Source organism: Pundamilia nyererei, unplaced genomic scaffold (assembly GCF_000239375.1).
Source record: "Pundamilia nyererei isolate P.nyererei 1_Seehausen unplaced genomic scaffold, PunNye1.0 scaffold00099, whole genome shotgun sequence".
Classification (NCBI taxonomy): domain Eukaryota; kingdom Metazoa; phylum Chordata; class Actinopteri; order Cichliformes; family Cichlidae; genus Pundamilia; species Pundamilia nyererei.
Window position 1 is genome coordinate 1,439,236 of NW_005187500.1, and position 18,263 is coordinate 1,457,498.

Consider the following 18,263-nt stretch of genomic DNA (forward strand, 5'->3'; position numbering starts at 1 on the left):
TACTAACCATCGGAAACCCTCACGTTAACTTTTATCGAGTGGAAAAAAGTTAGCATTCATCCTCCAGCTTCACTGTGTTTATGCTAACATAGCTGTGTCGCTAGCGATCACATAGCACATCATTATATAGCAGCTAGCCCAACTTCAGTAACCCTACAAACGTCACTGCTGTTTAGTTTTCTGTCTTCATTTATGTTGGAAGTGATAGCAGAGCTGTACGCTTGAATTCTTTCAGAAATCTCTCAGTCAGAACATGCTATATCATGCTTAGCTAACTAGCGAGCTAACTTCCTGCTAACTTCTAACTCTGTTAAATGTAATAAATTCTGTTTTCATGGATGCCTGGATGTTAAACTTCATTGTTACACCTGGTAAAGCAGCAACACTGATCATTTTATTAAAGATGAAAGAATTTAGACAGTTTGTAACGCTCAGTGATGCTGCAGTGTTCGTTTGACTTTGGGACCTGAAACAGACGGAGTTTAGGACCCAGATCTGCGAGGCTCCTGACTAAGGTAGCCGTAATGTTCCAACAATCCATCAAGCGGTGCGGCTTCGTAGCTTAGCAAAGTCGTACTAAAACATTTTTGACAGATTTCTGCGTGCTTTTAAGTGCGCCTTATAGTGCAAAAATATGGTCATCCTCTGTCATGGTTTCTGTTATTGAGAGAAAAGCATGAAAACTACAGCAGCTAGTGATATCCTTACTGTTATCCTTTTACTTATAACTAATGCTAAACTAGTGTGAAATGCGTTTTTGGTTTGAGTCCTGATCTTATGTCGCTAGAAAGTGGCGGCTATCACTTTTCACCCGGCCTTTACTCAGCAACTTTATAATTCAGGGTTGGCCATCACCACACAGGCTGCAGATGATTGTACTGAAGGGTCATTTAAACCCTATTTTTGTAGCAGTCTTTAGAGTGTGATTACAGTTGAAACGAAAAAGAAAAGGTGATACAACACTGAATAAAAGTGATGAAAAATGCAATGAAAGAGTGGACCCACCGAAGCCTGTAACTCGTTAATTTATGTGTCTGAATCCAAAAGGAAATGTAAAAAAAAAACCAAAAACCAGAAAAACTCAAATCAAGATGGCAAGCTACGGAAAAAACAATTTACATAACTGAATTTAAAGACAACAGAAATATTTTACAGATATGAGTCTGTAAAATGGCAATAGGAAGAGCGAAGAAATATAATCACCAAACTCCCTGATGCTGGAAATGTAATTATAGAGCAGGTTAGTCTGATGAATTCACTACTTTTAGTATACAATCTAAAAGGCTTCATTCTCATCCAGATGCACAGCAAACTGTACAAATACACGAGAAAGAGCTGCTCTGGTCTCAGGTCATCCTTTGTTTTTACTCTTTAAAGCCTGCTTTAATTCCCTACATAAGGGCGGTAAAATGCAGCTATTTGTGTTCCCTGAAAATCTCGAGAACAAATATTTGCTCTTATTCGGGGCACGCTGCCAGCTTTGTTGTTGGCTTTCGGTGTGGGAGGCAGTTAGCGTGTTTCTTGCTCTTCGGCGTCCAGATTCTTCCTCCCAGGGGTCGGCTGCTGTCAGGTGTCAGCAAAATAATCACGACTTAGCAGTTGTTCGAAATGACACAAGAGCTGCCATCGATCAGCAGTCATGAATCATCAGCCGAACAGAACGAGACAGGCAGTGTGTTTCGGGAGGAAAGAAGAGCAGAGGGTCGTAGCTCAGTGCAGACAGGCTGTTGATGTGACCGGACCGGCCAGTCGTATCTCCCCGGTTTTCATTAAAGCAGAAGATGAGATCAGGGAAGTGCAGGCAGAATGTGTCTTTAGGGTGTGTGGAAGTGTGTGTTTGTGTACTGTATGTCTGTCGACATGTGCGTAGGTATCTTGCAGTGTGGCTGTATTAGCAACAATGATAGCTATCACTGCTGAGAAGGGTGATATCGGGTCTCGCGGCTCCTGGGGGGCGTTATTATCCTGCAGTGATGTGGACTGAGAGGTCAGACTCTGACACACAAGCGGCTTCGGCATTCAGGCAACGAAAAATAAAAACAAAAAAACTTGCTCGGTACAGTATGAGACCATGCATCTGCACCGTGTCTCAGTGTGCACACTAACAGGCACTCATAATAGCATATTATTAGGATGAAGCATACAATGATAGCTATATATAATCTCTTTAATCAGTCATTTTGAGTGCTCTGTGAAACAGAACAAAGATAAAGCACATAACAGTACAAAGGATGTTACAGATAAATATGCATAAGAACAAATGTTCCACATTGTTTACGTTCACCCAGCAGAATCAGACTTTCAAGTATGAATGTCCTTGAAAACTAATTTAACTCATGTGGTGCAAAGTAATCCAGTTAAATATTTAAATCCAATATGTTTCACTTTATAATATACTCTGTCATCATTTTTGCCGAACCCAGAATAACAAAACTAGATTGGCCAAACCGACAACAATTGTGTGATAAAACACAAAGTGTTCTTTGCTTCACACTGAAACTCAGCTTTTTAAAGAAATATTAGCATAGAGTGCGTAGGACCAAGGCCGCACACAACCTGGCTCTCTTAAATTTACCTGAACTTTGAATCCTTGGTGTTGCACTCTCTAATGTTGTCTCTCACTCTGGCAGACCATGCTCATGCATAATCAACTTCACTATATCCATTAAGTCCTGGTGTAGTTCATCTCTTTCAAAAAGGTGGAAGTGTAATTTCTGCAGTGTGTACTTTCAGGATTAGCACAACTGTAAGCGTAATGTCTGCAGGAGTTTACACCCTGGTTTTCACTTTTCACCCGGGAGCTTTGTAAGGTTTACCTGTGTTTGGGGAGGAGACCTGGAGGTATAGAGTGGAGTAGAAGACAGACAGTGGAACTCTGATATCTGTCCTGATCAACATGAATATAGCTGGTAGTTAAAGGCAGTCACCTCCATCAGCACCTCAATCAGCACGTGCAGACACAATCAAAGCTTTATGCAGCCCAGCAGCAGAACTGAAATGGCTACACCCTGCACATGTTGCATGAAATTATTAGTTTGCATGGCTTCTTTTGCTGACTGGAGTAAGTAACTGTTCAGAGTATATATATCTATTTATTCACCACACGTACTGGAAAATCTGCTTTAAAAACAAAAGGTAACAGCTTACACCTGAATGACCATCAGCAGGTTACTGCAGCCTGTGCTGACTTTCTCTCATTAATGATAAAGAAGTTCACAGATTTACATAACCTCCTACCTGGATTACTATATACTATACAGTATGTGTACAGGTGGTGCCGCGATTCCACAGATGTTGTTCCGTAACCCTGTTTGGACTCTGGCTGAAATTCCAGGAGTTCGTTTTAAATGCTCTTTCTCAGTGTGTCTGTCTCCCTCCCTCTTTCTAATGAAGGTCTCATCAGAGGGTTAGTCAGACACTGAGGGAACGGTTTCATTTTCCCCTCATTACAACAGGCACTGGAGAATCACGGCACTTTGAAGCTGCTTGATTGCATTATCAGGCATTTGGTGTAGCACAGGCGTAATCTATGCCATGTGACCAGGGAGCAGGGCCAACATCAGGCTGTTGGGCAGAATGCAAGAGAGTGGACCTCAGTATAAGGCTGCCGAGTCTTTTTGACAAAAAAATGTACTAACTATGACGTTTACATTTTTCTGTTATAGATCAATGCTATTGATCTGATCATTTAATCAGTATTTTCATATTAACATAAATCAAAAGCTAAAGCCATATCCAAAAACGTGTTTACTACATAAGGCACTGTGTACGGTGGTTTTAACACACCAGCTTTGTGGATTTTAAATCAAACAGTCGAAGTGTGATGGAAGCGCAGAGTTTCGGATTTAATTTGATTCAATCACCTCCAGCCACGTAAGACATATTACAGTATTACAGAGAAAATCCCACCAATCAGGCGACCCCATCCCACTGTCGCCAAGCAGTTGGTGACAGTGGGAAGGAAAAACTCCCTTTTAACAGGAAGTAACCCCCAGCAGAACCAGACTCTGGGAGGAGCGACCATGAGGGTCCAGACAGTCAAACAGGAAATGGAAGATTCCAAAGGTTTTTGTAGCACGGGGGTTTGGGGGAGCGTGTGGGAGGATCTAATGCAGCTGTCCATTCCTCGACATAATGAGATTAGGTAGAAACAACAGTAAATAACGTTAAACTGCAGATTATCAGCAATAAGTGTCTAAAGTAAAACGCTTATTGCATCCTGGAGGTCTTTTTTCTTTATGTTGGTGCTTTCAAAGGTCAAACACTGACAATCTCTGTTTAACACTCTACCAATCATTATCAAGATTGTCTGCAGATAAAGAGCCATAAAAGAATTCTAATTATCACCATTTTAGGAACGGTAATTACGGGATCATTAGCATCCATCATGGGGTTTAAGTGGGTCTGCGGTCCACTAAATGAGTATTCATCCTCCTTTTTTTTTTGTGTCCTCTCCTTTGTTTTCTCACTGGAGTGCAAAGAAACAGTAGAGGACACTTTGTGGCGTCATAGCCAACATATACATGGATGTCTACAGACCCACAGCGCCCTTCACCCTGCTATGGTTCACATCACAGAGATCACTGATGCCATGTTGGAATTTGACTGGTCTCCTTTTTCTGTTATCTCAGTATAAAGTGTGGCCAGTATACGGATTTATAGAATAAGGGTTCACGGCTCTCAGCATGTCTAACAGAAGAGGCAGAGCTTAAAAGAAATAAAAGAACCGAGAAAAGTAGGTTACATTTAACAATCCCTGCTGATGGATATCGTTTGACGAGATGTAGCACAGCCTCGGCACTGTGTTTGTATTCTGCTGTGGAGTTGCGCACAACATCTCAACCACAGCTTTCCTGCGGATGAATTAGTAATGCTAAAAGATTCCATTTCGTCTATCTAAATGCTGTGTGCTGCGCTCAACCTGGTTAATATAAGGAACCACTCAATTTTTCATACCCACACCAAGTGTAGCCTTCAATTTAACATGCGCTTTTAATCCTGGGAGTGCTAAATTGCTTTTTAATGTCTAGGAACATGGTGTTTTCGGAGTAACTCGTGAAAAATGCATCAGCAGTGTGCAGTGCAAATCAGATCCAGTGTTTTTTTCCTGCTTCTGCTGTTAGGGTAAAGGAACAAAGCAACACCATGACAAAAAGGAGTGAAACCAATATGTTGTTTTGACACATCTGTCACCTCGGGTGTCTCAAGAGGGCACCTCCTGCAGGCGACGTGTGCGATTGTGTTCGTGTGATGAATTGTGCGTGTATTTTCGCACACATCTGTTGTGGATATTTTAAATGGTATGGGAATGCATATCACCAGCATATAGCTCGTGGAGAAGCGTACTAGGCGGCGAGTATGTCACATATGTAGCGTCTGCATGCCTCTCTCTGTGTGAATTCATGAGCAGTGTCGGGTGTTGTTGTGCCTGAAGCGCTACTGAATGACAGGTGCTTTCCTGGCCCGGCTAGATTCCCCTGCACGCCAGAGGCTTTAGTGCAGTCGGAGCCTGGACTCCCTCAAGCATGACTAAAAGACGCTCCTCTAATATCCCCGGGCAGACAGTCAGTGAACTCGCTCTGATTGACTTCCACTGGGCCAGCCAACTAAGTGCCCTCTGTTGCCACGTAACAATGTGGCCATCAGAGCAGGCTAATCAGGTGACAGCAAAGAAATACACAGCCGGAGGTGCTTCTGCCGACAGTTGCATTCAAACTCTTTTTGTCTCGGCTTGCAAACAGACTTTAAAAGGAAGACGCGATTAAAGCACGCGATGACAGCTTTTCATACGCCATCGAGACAGTCAAGAACTCACTGTTGCAAAAATAACATGCTCTAGCAGAAAATGTATCTATTAGCACGAAGCCCAACATGTATCGACCCCAAACTGTGGGCTGTCATGTTGTTCATTCAGCTGTCATCTGCATTCAAACTTTATTGTGTAACAAACTGTTTAGCCCTGCGTCAGTGCAGCAAAGACCCACAAACCACAGTTTCCATCAGGGAGTCTTGTGTTTGTTTACCTGTGCATCCGACCATGTGAGGTTGGGTCACGATGTGTGTGGCGCTTTAGCTTTCTCTCTGGATAAGCCTGTTGCTGCTGGAAATCCTCTTACAGGCGTGTTTGTGTGCGAGTGTCAGCAAGAGCGAGTGAGACAGACAGCAAGCTGTCCCAGATCATCTTGTTGAAGCTTGGTGTTGGTAAACACGCTGCATGGTAAGCCCGTCTGAGATGGCCACTGATGATTGGCCCCCACCGACACATGACTGTGGCATCTGTGTCACGTGATCGCACACGCTTTATGATCTCCGCTGATGCGACTGCAGTGTCAAAAGCAAATTGTAAGGTGGATCTTTTGACACGCTTAAATAAGACAGCCATTTACAAAGTATCACACACGTTAGAGAGAGCACGCTCTGTCTGTGCCCTGAGAGGCTGGGTCCACTCAAATAACCCCATGGTGAATGTTCTGCTGTCAGGCAGCCAGCGAGGCAGCCTCACAATGTGCACATTTAGGACCCAGAGCCTGACGGCGGCGCTGAGTTTGTGGAGGAAAGCGTGGAATGTGTCCCGCAGGCAGACGCGGGCCGCTCTCAAAGGCATCTCTATTACAAGCGCACAAGCAGGGCCTTATGTCATGGTCACCAGTCTCAGAGATGCATTTCTAGACTGGTGCTCTGCACCGAGCCAGCACGCGCCCTCGTGGAAATCTACTGGCACATGCCACGCTCCGCCTCGCTGCAATAAAGTCGCATCATTCACGTTTGTGTAATTTCGATTATCGGAACTTTTCACTGCGGGAGCAGAGCCGCGACCGCTTTGCTGAGATCCTAAAAGTGTCTTTGACAATAACGATCTTCTCTTATTTGATGTCATTGTGCAGTTAATAAGACTTCTTGTGAAGTCTCCCGTCAAACCCGCCGTGCGTTAACTGAAGCTAGATAGTCGGCGCACGAGTTAGTGCCGAACACGACAGCTCCGCTCGGCTCCGTCTCCAGCCGGTGGCCTTTTATCAACAGTGACGGATAAAGAGCCCTGTGATCATGTGAAGTACCAGGCACTAGCCTTGATTACCATCCCTGATGATAACACTGCATGCTAATCATTGTAAACATCATGTTGTGGCTTTGACACAGTTAGGCTTATCTGTAATTGGTGTAATTGTTACTAGCATTTAACAAGATCGTCTTCCAGATATGGAGAGTGCCAAAAGGGCCCGGGTATGGGAGAGGCTCTCTCAGATCTGCCTCGCTGACGGGTGCATTAGATCCACACTAACTTCCCTCTCTGTGCCGCTAATGAAAGGCAGCCACGAGCCAGAGCACAAATCTGATAAAAGGGTCTGGATGAGGGGGTCATGAAATATTTAAATATACAGGGCTTCAAAGCGGAAGAGGCCTCGCCTTTTTGTCAACAGACAGACCCCCTGCGGCCCGGTTGTGGCCCCAGTCTCTGGCCCACCACCAGTTTCACATGTAGGTCACAAACCATCATCTCCTTTTTACACTTTTGGGACACCACCAGGGGAAAGGAGGCAGACGGTCCTCTGCAGGTCACATGCTCACTCACACAGTCTACAAGCATGAGGCCCTGATCACAGTGAGAGTTAAAGATGTGCGATTTGATAACCCGTCTGCCGCCGACTGACAGGGAGCCTAAAAGCAAGGCTTTCTAGCTGCCTTCTCAATGTGGCGGCACCCAGAATTGTCCCTCCTCGGTGACCTGCGAAGCACCTTGTTTACTTTTCATTTTTTTGTCTCAAAAAGGCCTAACTTCCAATTTCTCTCCATCCCATCATTCATCCTCCCAGCAGGGGATCTACTATGGGCAGAACAACGACCTCATTTATTCCGGGCCCTGCAAAATGCAATTAGAATCCCTTCAATGGCCAGGGGGCGTCGATGGAGAGAGAGGGGGACAACAACAAAAAGAAAAAGAAGAAAGGTTGAGGATGGGCAGAGACCTCCCTGCTGTCTATCACGCTGCTGGCTTTTGATGTCCACGGTCCATCTCGTATCCCTCTAGAGAGCCTATCATCAGGCCCCCACTCTGGTGCCGTTGAGCATAGAGAGGCCCCTGGAGAGGCTGCTTGAGTGGAGCATGCGGTTGCAAGCAGGGGGAGTGGGTGGGGCTTGTCTCCATCGGCGCCTGACAGAATGGTCTTGACGGAGCGTTTCAGAAGACCTAATCCCTCTGACCGTGCTATGTGAGCCGAGGGGGTCTGCAGAGGGTCAGACAGGTTTTAATACAGCGCCTTAGTGGTGACTTCCTCAGTGCTTCCTGTAGCTATTCCTTCTTAAAAGACACAGCAGGCTGTTCCCCCCCAGCTCCACTACCTCCCCGGTTGGCTTTTTCTCCCCCCCCCCCGTCTTGTCTGTCTCCCCTCATCTGCTCCTGTTTTGTTTTCCTCTCTAGTTCCCTGTCCTTTATCTCCCTGCCTCCCCTCGTCTCCTCGCTCTCATATCGCCGCTGAGAAGAAAGAAACAAAAAGGGGAAATATTATTCCTGCGAGCGCGGCTGCTCTCAGTTAGCATTAAGTTGAGGCCTTGTGGGGGGTTCATACAGCAGACTTCTTAAGTTGTAGATGTCTGCTGGGTCCCTGCAAATATAAAGACATGCAGATTAGGGAGAAAATGAAAGCTAGGGCTTTGTCATGCAGAGGGTTATCTGTTATGAATGTTTCTGTCTGGGATACGGCTCCACGGCAAAGCTTCACAGAAAGAATTGGGGTCAAATTAAAGAATGCAACACAAGCTCTATTTTATTTATTTATTTATTGTTTTGAGGTTTTTGTCATTAAGCTGACGTGACATCACAGCTCGGTGAAGTTACGAGTACAATAATTAATGAATTTGTATGTCAAGCAGCACTAAATCTTGTTTATGCCGTCGTTTCAGGCGAAAAGTAATACTTCAGAGATGTACTGAAGGCCTAACATGATGTCGAGATGAAAGCAAACAGCACAAACCAATAATTTCTCAGAATTCGGTGCATTAAAATTCCGATTTCCCCAGCCATCATTTTCTTAGTCCATTAAATCTCCATATGAACATTAAGCGTCAGCGCCAAAAATACACGTGCAGATTTAGTAATTATCCTGACATTACATGAAAATGTTCATTGCAAAATATGCCAAATATGTATGATGCTGTGGATGTTTGGTGTGGGCTGCACATATGCTCCTTTCTGCTAGAAGGGACGGGAGTGATCGCTCTGAAATTATCACCGGCTTTGCTGCCCACAGACCACATTCCACAGCGACGTCTGTAATTTAGCCAAAAAGGTCTCCCATTTTTCTTCTGACTGGGCAGAGTACTGGGGGGGGGCTGCAATCTGGATGTAACCAAAGCATTGGAGGCAGGAAAGGTTAAACCAATTTTCTTGTCTGCATTGTTTTCCAAAGCGAGTCCCACGGCGGCGACATTAGACCGATAGCGAGCACAGTAGGCTTGTTCCCGCTGACAGGCCGGTTCTTTCTGCGGCTGCGATGTCAACTGGATCTGATTATTGCCTACCAGATCCAGATAATGTCTGCCATTGATCAGGCCATTTATTTTGAACTCCTGCAGCCCCAGCCTGCTTTCACAGACCATGGGGAGATAAGCAGATACAGATAAGCAGATAACATGGTCTCTGCAGGCTTTTAACAACCGGAAGAAATACTTTTCTGCTGCTTAACTGGCCGGCATGATGTGAGAGTCGTATCTCTCGGCTCTGGAATCTTTATTATAACACAGAGCGTCTGCTTTTAGGGGTTTCGTCATTGAATCAGATAGCTGCTTTCATTCCTGTGTCGACCAGTCTGCCTTAATGTTCCCAGCATGCCATGCTGTTTGAACAGGGCGGGACAGAGATGCAAAGTGGAGATTCGTTTTTAGCATTTTTAGTTACAAGTTTAACACTGAAAAGCAATTCCATGGAAATGAAGATGTGAGCTCAAAAGTTCTCAAATCTCTCTGTTTTTTTTGATTGATGCATTTCAGCAGATAAGACTGTCAGCTTTTCCAAAGGCTTTTGCCACTCCGGCAGTGCTGTGGTGTCCCATTCTGTGTAGTGGTTTTTAATGTTGGACGCGTTTGTCTTTTGTGTGCTTGCAGCCCTGTGCCATCCCCACATTAATATTAGCAATGAGTGACAGATTAATTTATGTCTGGCTGTGTGTCTGAGGAATTGGAAAGAAAGGGCCTGTCAGTGCTGCTTGTCAGGAGGGGGGAGAGATTAGAGCCGGTTGTCAATGACAAACCAGTGCAGGCTCGGGGAGATAAGGTCGGATGTAATGACTGTAAAAAAATAAAAATAAAAAAATATATAAAACAATAACATTTTGTATATTAAAAAAATGAACCGCCCTCTCTCCACCCTCCAAAGTCTGTGAGAAGCAGTGCTGGCATGTGTAAGTGTGTGGGTTTGTGCAATTAGAAATATTTCACAGCTCTTAGAGGTGCGCTACATTTCCATGTTTCTGAACTTAAGCAACAAGGAGGGTGTGATCTAATCCCACCCTTTCCTCTGAAGGCAGGGATTTATTTAAAAGTAATCCTTGTAACACTGAACAGGTTTTAATCAGGTATTATTTCGATAAGTCCAATAGCTCCAGAAACTCAGCCACCTGCCAATCAAGTGGTGGTTGTGTAACGACTATGGTTCCAACCTTTTCTTTAAGGTGGAATTATTACTTATTTTTAGCTCCACATTGTTCGCCAGTCAGTCCCCCGAAATATTGTTGGACGGCTTGCAATGATGTTCCCCTCAGGATGGAATATAATATCTTTTCATCCACCAGTGGCAACAAACTAACATTTTAATTTCCCGATACTTTGGTTCATGAACAAATACCTGCGGGCTAATGAGTTTCCAATTACCTGTATTTTTCCCCTTTCCTAATTAGCAAATATTAGCATGCTAATATAAAAAAGTATCAATATTAAACTTGCTGAGTACAGCATCAGCGCTAACACGAGCCCCTTAACGCACCATGTTCCAGACGGGAATATTACGCTGTTCTTCCACCTCAGCGGTGCGTGTAAAAGGCAGGAAGTAGGCTGGGCTGGCTTTGTTGTTGCAGAGCTCCCTCCTGAGGCCCGGTGTTTGAGCCGCTGGGGTGTGAGCAGTGGTTGTGTTTCTTTGTGTAAAGTTTCAGTTGTTTAACCTTCACAAATTTTTCTTTGAGAAATGAGTAGTGTTGTTGATAATGCGTTACTCATATCTATGAGTCGAAATTTTAAAAAAGCGGGGGCAACACCGCCCCACCGCTCCCTGCTTGGCTCAGGGTCGGCCTACTATTTACTCCTTTTATTTTATAAGCTGTTGGAATAAAGCAAGTATATTTAGAATGTAAATATTATGTCGTGCAGTACACAGCTGCAGAATAAATCACGTCTTAAATGTTGCTGTTCATCACTTGAGTGAGGCGAGATCTAAACATCCTGTGTGACAGCGGGTTTCACCCTGCTTGTTATTAACCTTTCTTCTTTGCAGTGAAACGTATTCACGGAGCCGTCGTGAGGAGTTACTTTTTTCAGTACATCCTTTTATGTAAATAATAATATCATCGTGCGCCGTCGGCTGTTCAGCAGAACATTTCTAGAAACGCCCACACTGATGATCTCAGACAGCCGGACTATACGGCAACAAGTATATAATAAATGTTTGACTAACCAATCAGCATACACCAGAATGCCAAAATCAGCTTCCCTGTAGGAAGAACAGAAAATGTCATCAGTAATTCTTACATTAAAATTCAGATTACACAGTATTTGCAAAACGTCTGGGATTTTATTTGTTTCTAATTTGGTCCAGAAGTTAACTTTGTTCTTATTTAACGAGGAACTTCAGTGCAGGCTCACCACAGACACTCGGTTGTACCTGGTGGTCACTCCCATTCTGGTATTCTGTTCAGAGAGTGCGAGCTTCCACCTGATCCAGTGGCTTTTAGGACCACCTGGATGACTTTATCAGTTTCTCACATGTTTGTGGAGGAATGTTAGGACAACTGGTTGCAGGCATTCGTTTATACATTTATTTCTTAAGGTGCAACCACACTTTGGTGCACAGAGGAGTCTTGAATGTTTTGTGCTGGTGAGTAATCTCTGTCAGTGTTGACTGATGGGCTCGAGTCGGGCTATACCAGGTGCTTCCTTAAGATCATTGCTAATGTCGTTCCTCCGTGCTCCAGACTAGCAAGCTTCCAAAACTTGTGCTTATACAGTGTCAGCACCTGGCTTCAGTTTACCCTCTGAAATCCGTTTGGAGGCAGCATGTGTGTATTTAGTTTTACACAGCAATGCATAAAAGGTTCAGTTTCACGTGACTGCACACACACAGTTACACCAAAGGGTTCCAGCGTTCTGACAGAGGTTTCAGTGTGTGGTGAAACTGCTTCTGAAATACCCACCTACCTGAATGCTGTTCACCTCTGATGATGACGATGATGACTCTGTTCAGTGTCAGGTTGAATGCACGAGCGCTGCAAAGCAACAACAGAGTTTGGAGCCAACAGGCAAATGTAGTAAGAGCTTTTAACATATTACATTGGCAGCACTCATCTTACACTTATCGGTAATATTTTAAATGAGGGTAGTTTGGCGTAATGGCAGGAAGGCTCATAAAGGCAAACCAGTCCCCTGTGATTGTAATCTAGGAGAGTTCCTGTAAAATTAAACCACGCTTGCGGGGGAGACAAACATGTTCATGGCTTCTTTGAAGTGGAGAATCAGCGTCCAAAAAACAGAATAAAAGATGACAAAATGTCAGTGCTGAAGCTGATGCTCTATAGATAGAACTTGCATGCCCAGACAGCAATTACTGAGATACATAGCATTCATCCAGACATTGCGTTTGATCTCGGTGCTTCATTCTCTTGCACAGAAGATTTTTTTTTCATGTGAAATTGTGCAGAGTTCTCATTTGAATGTGTGTTTGTCTCTGTCCATTTCATTTGAATTAAAAATAATGTGAGATCCGGGCGATTGTTTGGCAGCGGGGCTGTAATCACAGACTTGCGGTCGCTCTCACATCTGATAATGACCATTTCGAATGGAGAACAACAGCTTGTTCGTAGCTGCTGCTGCTGCATCGCACAGGCCTGTGAAAAGGACTGGTAGCCATTTTCTGTCAGTGGCAGTCACATAAATACATATCACGAAGCCAAACCACAAAACGCTCTTGATGTTTCCTCACAATCACCGCTTTAAGCCTAAGAATCCATGTGATCTGATTACATGTAACCACACAGAGCTCGTGGGTGTGCAGCGTACAGCGACATCATTTCACCGTAGCGATCAAAGATGTTTTCCCAGCCTATGAGCAGCAGCAATCAAGACGTTTATTATTTCATTAGTTAAAGCTGTTCAGCGCACAATGCATACACAAGGATGCTTAACAGCAGCCTCTAACTTGATGAACACATGGTCTGGTCTTTCTCCCAGGCCCTCTGTGACCGAGCATTTGTCCTCTGTAGCTGAACCAAGTGGCTGGACTTTTCCCAGTCACCTCCCTCCCATTGCCTGATGGTACTTCACATTCTTTGTTCCGTGTCCAGAAACATCCCCACAAAGTGTGTGTTTACTTCTTTCTCTTCTGCTAAATGTGAAATGTTCTGCTTAATCAGACTGGGAATCTGACTCCAGTTTGGAGGAATGCTGTTGTGTTAGCTCAACGTGAGGATTTGTTTTGCCGTTGTAAATCTCAGGCCACTGTATATCCCATTTCCCATGACTTGATGTTTGTATGGCCTATCCCAGCCAGCCAACAGATCCTCCGTCTCTCCGTTACCGAGGGACGGATTAGCATCTCAGCTATGAGCTAAGTCTGTTTTCTGCTCTGTGGTTGCTCGGGCTGAGCTGGCAGCAAAAGCTTGTGCAATGTGGCTCTATTGTACATCCACTGACCTCCCAGCCAGTGGGTTAGTGCTCATTAGACAAGCCATAGGATGCAACGCTCACACTATTAAGAGGATTTTCTTTCCGTCCGGATTCATTTGGTGTGATTTTGGCAAAAAAGGATGAGCGCCATCGCTTCTCAGATCAGAAGTGGGAACCCTGCAGAATAGTGTTCCTCTAAATCAATATGATGCTTTCAGAATACACATGCTGTCATACCAAGACATGGAAACAACTAGAAGGTGCGATGTTCTGTTATCCTGGACAGCCAAACAAATAACCTCACATAGCCTAGGAGCCTCATACAGTCAGTGGGCACGGCTTCTTCCTGTAGTTTCAGGGCTGGAAGCTAGTTAGCTTTCTGGTCGGGGTGGACCACGGAGAGCTCAGCACTCAAATTGGAGGCTGAATGACCCAAAGTGCTTTTTATATTACCAGTTGACCTCCCTTCAGGCCAGTGGAGTGGGAGTTGATTCAACAGGAAGACAGCGCCTGTGGGCTTCGAGGAGGTGCTTGCTGCTCATAAAGGAGCGTTTTGTTTTTCCTCCCCTCCCGGTAGCAGCACCCTACTGGGGAATTCATTAGCGGCTGACATCATCTTGCTCTGTACAGAGTGACAGACTATCTTTCTGCCCTGACTCTCCCCTCCCTCTCGCCTTTCTCTTCTTCCCTCTTGTTCCCTCCCTCTCTCTCTCTCTCTACCTCCTTATCTTTCTGTGGTGCGCTGCCGTCTAAGCTTTTGCGCGCCATTTACGCAAAAGGTAAATGCGCCGATGTGCACTTCTGCAATCAAGGTTCAAGCTTTTCGGAAGCCCCCAAAAAACACAAGTGTGTTTATCTTGTGAAGGAGGACTACTGTGGTTGAATCCAAGACCGCCTGGAAATCAGGAAGTGGGAGGACCCGACCGTTAAGGCAGCAGCACACAAGCAGGCAGTTGCTGGATGAATGGGAGTTTGTCTGGTGCTTAGGAGCGGACGGGGAGAGGCTGTAGCGTGCCCACGATCGGAATCTGTCAGAGCACCCAGCGCGACAGTGGGTCTATACCTAGTGAATTTTTGCTCACTGCTCGTGTGATTTCCCTGCGTTTCTGTCTCCACGGAGAAAAGTGGCCGTGCGCTTTGTTGGATTGGTTTGCTCCATCGGACGCAGCCCCTTTCTGCGCACCGACTCACAAACCCTCCAGGATCGTGTTTGTTACCTCTCACGGATATTTCCGACAGGAGAATATACGTGAAAAAATCACACACGCACACACACTGAGTCCCGAGCAGGAAAGGAAGGTGGATCAAAGGATTTTTTCTCCCTTCTCCTCTCATTGCTGATGCAAAAGCTCTCCGTGGCGAGACACATGGTTCTCTTTGTCCAAAAGGCGCAGTAGCTTTGTGAACGGCTTTGGATTTTTTTTCTTGGAAAGGCTTCTTCTCTTTTCGCATGGCTGTCTTCAGTTTAAACGGAGTAGACTTCGCTGCCTCTTGTATGGATTATACTATTTGAAAAGCAGAATGTGAGACGAGGCCATATTTACCAGACCGAGAAAAGTAATATCCTGACTCCTTGCTACCCTTGCCACATCGAAGGTATGCGCGCTGGCTCGGAGCCGCTTCTTAATCCACGACGTGTTTGTCATTGTGTGTGGTAATGTGCAAAATAACGTGAGGAAGACTTTTTTTTAAAGCGTGCAAAGAAAACGGTCTGTGTGTTGCCATTTATCCTGCAGCTTTCATTGTTTACATCCTGTCCGTGTTGCATTAGTGAAAAACACAAGTGTATGATTTTAGTAATAAAAAATGTATTTCTCACGAGCACCATTTCCTATTATTTTGAATTTATTGCCGTGCTTAAGGTGAAAATAAAAGACACAAGTGCGCATAACTAAGCTGTGACTGGCCGCAGATTTCGAATATGTCAAGAAGAAAACAAAGCACTGCTCTTAAAATGTAATCTTCCGGAATTCACATTTTTAGCATTAAACCAAAGCCAGTGAGTCCACAAAGCCAGTTATTAGAAATTGGTTTTATTCAGAGAAAGCTGTCAGTCCGTCTTCACATGGGGCTCAACGGGTGTTGTTCCGTTTCTTTCCTGTCTTCACTGCGTGCGTTTTGTGGCATTTTGTGGTGATGTGAAATGTGTCAAAATAAGTGTTTGAAATATAGTTTAAGCGTGACCTGTTTTAAAAACTACGCGTGGCTTTTGTTGTCTAATTCAGGATTAAATCCCATCACCGCACATGTTATTCTAGCACGCTGATGGTGTCGGAGCGCTGCTGCCCGAGACGCTTGGAGGAATCGTGAGGCTTTAAAAACAAATTGGCACGGAGCAACAGTGCCATCAAGTGGCCAGAATAAGAAGTCCCACTTGTTTTGTTTCAGTCTGATGCCCAGTGTTGGTTTTGATCACGATACTCAGGCTGTCCTGATAATTATGGACGGGATTTGGGGAAAGCGGCATGCACACACGTGCCCTGACAATGACTGCATGCCTGGCAGTAAAACTGGAGCACACAGCCCAGCAACACATTTCCAGAATTGTATATTAAAAAAAAAAAAACTTCTGCTAATTTAAGACCAGAGTTTGCTTTATGTTTTAGTGACTGCTGTGAGTGTCATGTGTGTTTTGTTCTCTCGGTGAACACAGGCATTGCTGTACATCATCTCTAAAAATGTCATAAAGGAGTTAGTCTGCAAAGTTTGGTGGAGGAGAAAAGAACCAAAGTCGCTTTGTTCCAGTGTCATCCTGGGGAATTTTAACTCTATGCTGAATGTGATGTTTTCATCTCTTTTTTTCCAGGTCTCCGATGCCAGCTCCGAGAAATTTTTCAGCACAGCTGCAGTTAAAGGTATGCATTTCTGTTCCTATGATGTGCTGTCACCATTGCAGTTTCTGCAGATATCGCCACGTTGACATTTGTGTACTGTGTCTCCGTGCGGTGTTCTCTTCATATTTCACATATTTCCTATTTGTGAGCATTTCAAACAATAGCAGTTTACCCAGGGTGCATCTGTATGTAACGTCGCCGTACACGATGAGTCAAACAGTTATCGTCTAATGTGAAAATATTTCTCTGCGTCGGTGTGTGACGCTGTGAGGCTGTGTGAGCGTTTTGGTGAGCCTTTGTTTCAAATGTGCTGAAATGCACCGGGACCCTTGCTGAAGCCAGAGCAGGAGGAGGATGCACTAATGCTGGAAAGGCATCTGTTTATGGCCTCAGTGTGCCAACACCACATGTGACCTCATTATCAAGTCACTAATTTGCTGTTAAAAGCAGCCCCATTTTCTCTGGCTCAGGGATAATGGAGGTGCCCCCATGAAAGGACATTCCTCCGTAATGGAGGGGAGTTACCACGCGGGGCGAGAGGGAGGCTAAGAGACCAAGGTTATGACCCCTTCGGGGCTTTGGTAGAAATGGGTGAGATAGTTGGGATAGGTCCTTGTAGCCCCAACCCCCCACCCTTAATTCTTGTTCCAGACCTCCATACACACTTCCCATATTCTGGCCTTTGATTCCCTCCCGGTCTTGATTTGTGGCATCCATTGGAGTGTTCAATGGCCGTGCTTGACAAGAAGCTTCTCTGCGGACTGATTTGGTTCCCTTGAAAGGATTAAGGCCTCCTTTGTGCAGCCTAAATCAACAGAGGGCCACCCTCTCTCTCCTACCATGAAAGGATCTGACTGGGGAAACAGTACACAAAATCTGCTTTCTCTCTGCTCCATGATAGCCCACTCTCTTGGCCCCTATTTCCATTTAAATATGCCCTCTTTTCTTCTCTTTTACTACCTCAGTCCCCTGTCATCCAGTCCTGCCATATGCTAATGCCTGAGACAATTGCAAAAGACGAGTAAAAGAATCCAGGTGCAGAGAGAGCAGAGACCACTGGTATTTTTATTGAGGGTAGTGTTGAGATTAAAAGAGTCGGGTGGGTTTTTGTTGGAGGGGATTACCAGCACGCTAATGCAGCAAACCTCTGGACATGCAACAGCTCCATCAAAAATAGTGTGTGTGTGTGTGTGTGTCTGTGTGTGAGAGAGCGAGAGAGTACTCGTTTGTGGGATGATGAGTGTCAATATTTGCTCAAAGGCAGGTGCAAAAAGTCTCCATTTGTTTGACAGTTGGTGCGCTTTCTTCATACATCATATTTCTTTTTGCACTTTTGGACAAAGTCGGGCGTAACCCCTAAAGGCCGACCAGTTCATCATAAAGCAAAGCAAGGCCTTATTTGTCACGAAGCTCCTCAGTGAAGAAATGGTTCATAACATGTTTATTCTACTCGAATATTCAATACGTGAACATATCAAACATATTGTAGATTTTAAACTCCACAGCAGATCACGAAGTGAAAAAAATCCCTTTATGCTGATTTTCTACTAGCTTGCTGTTTCTGTG

The 18,263-nt window shown here is 44.7% G+C and overlaps 1 protein-coding gene across 7 annotated transcripts in view; it reads left to right on the forward strand.

Annotated features, from left to right (window-relative positions):
* Positions 1-18,263, forward strand: part of auts2a (activator of transcription and developmental regulator AUTS2 a) — a 335,293-nt gene that overhangs the window by 279,738 nt on the left and 37,292 nt on the right. For all 7 annotated transcript variants that reach the window (XM_005740357.1, XM_005740356.1, XM_005740354.2 and 4 more), the window contains one exon: positions 16,670-16,718. In XM_005740357.1, the coding sequence (XP_005740414.1) occupies positions 16,670-16,718 (49 nt within the window). The remainder of the gene's footprint in view (positions 1-16,669; positions 16,719-18,263) is intronic.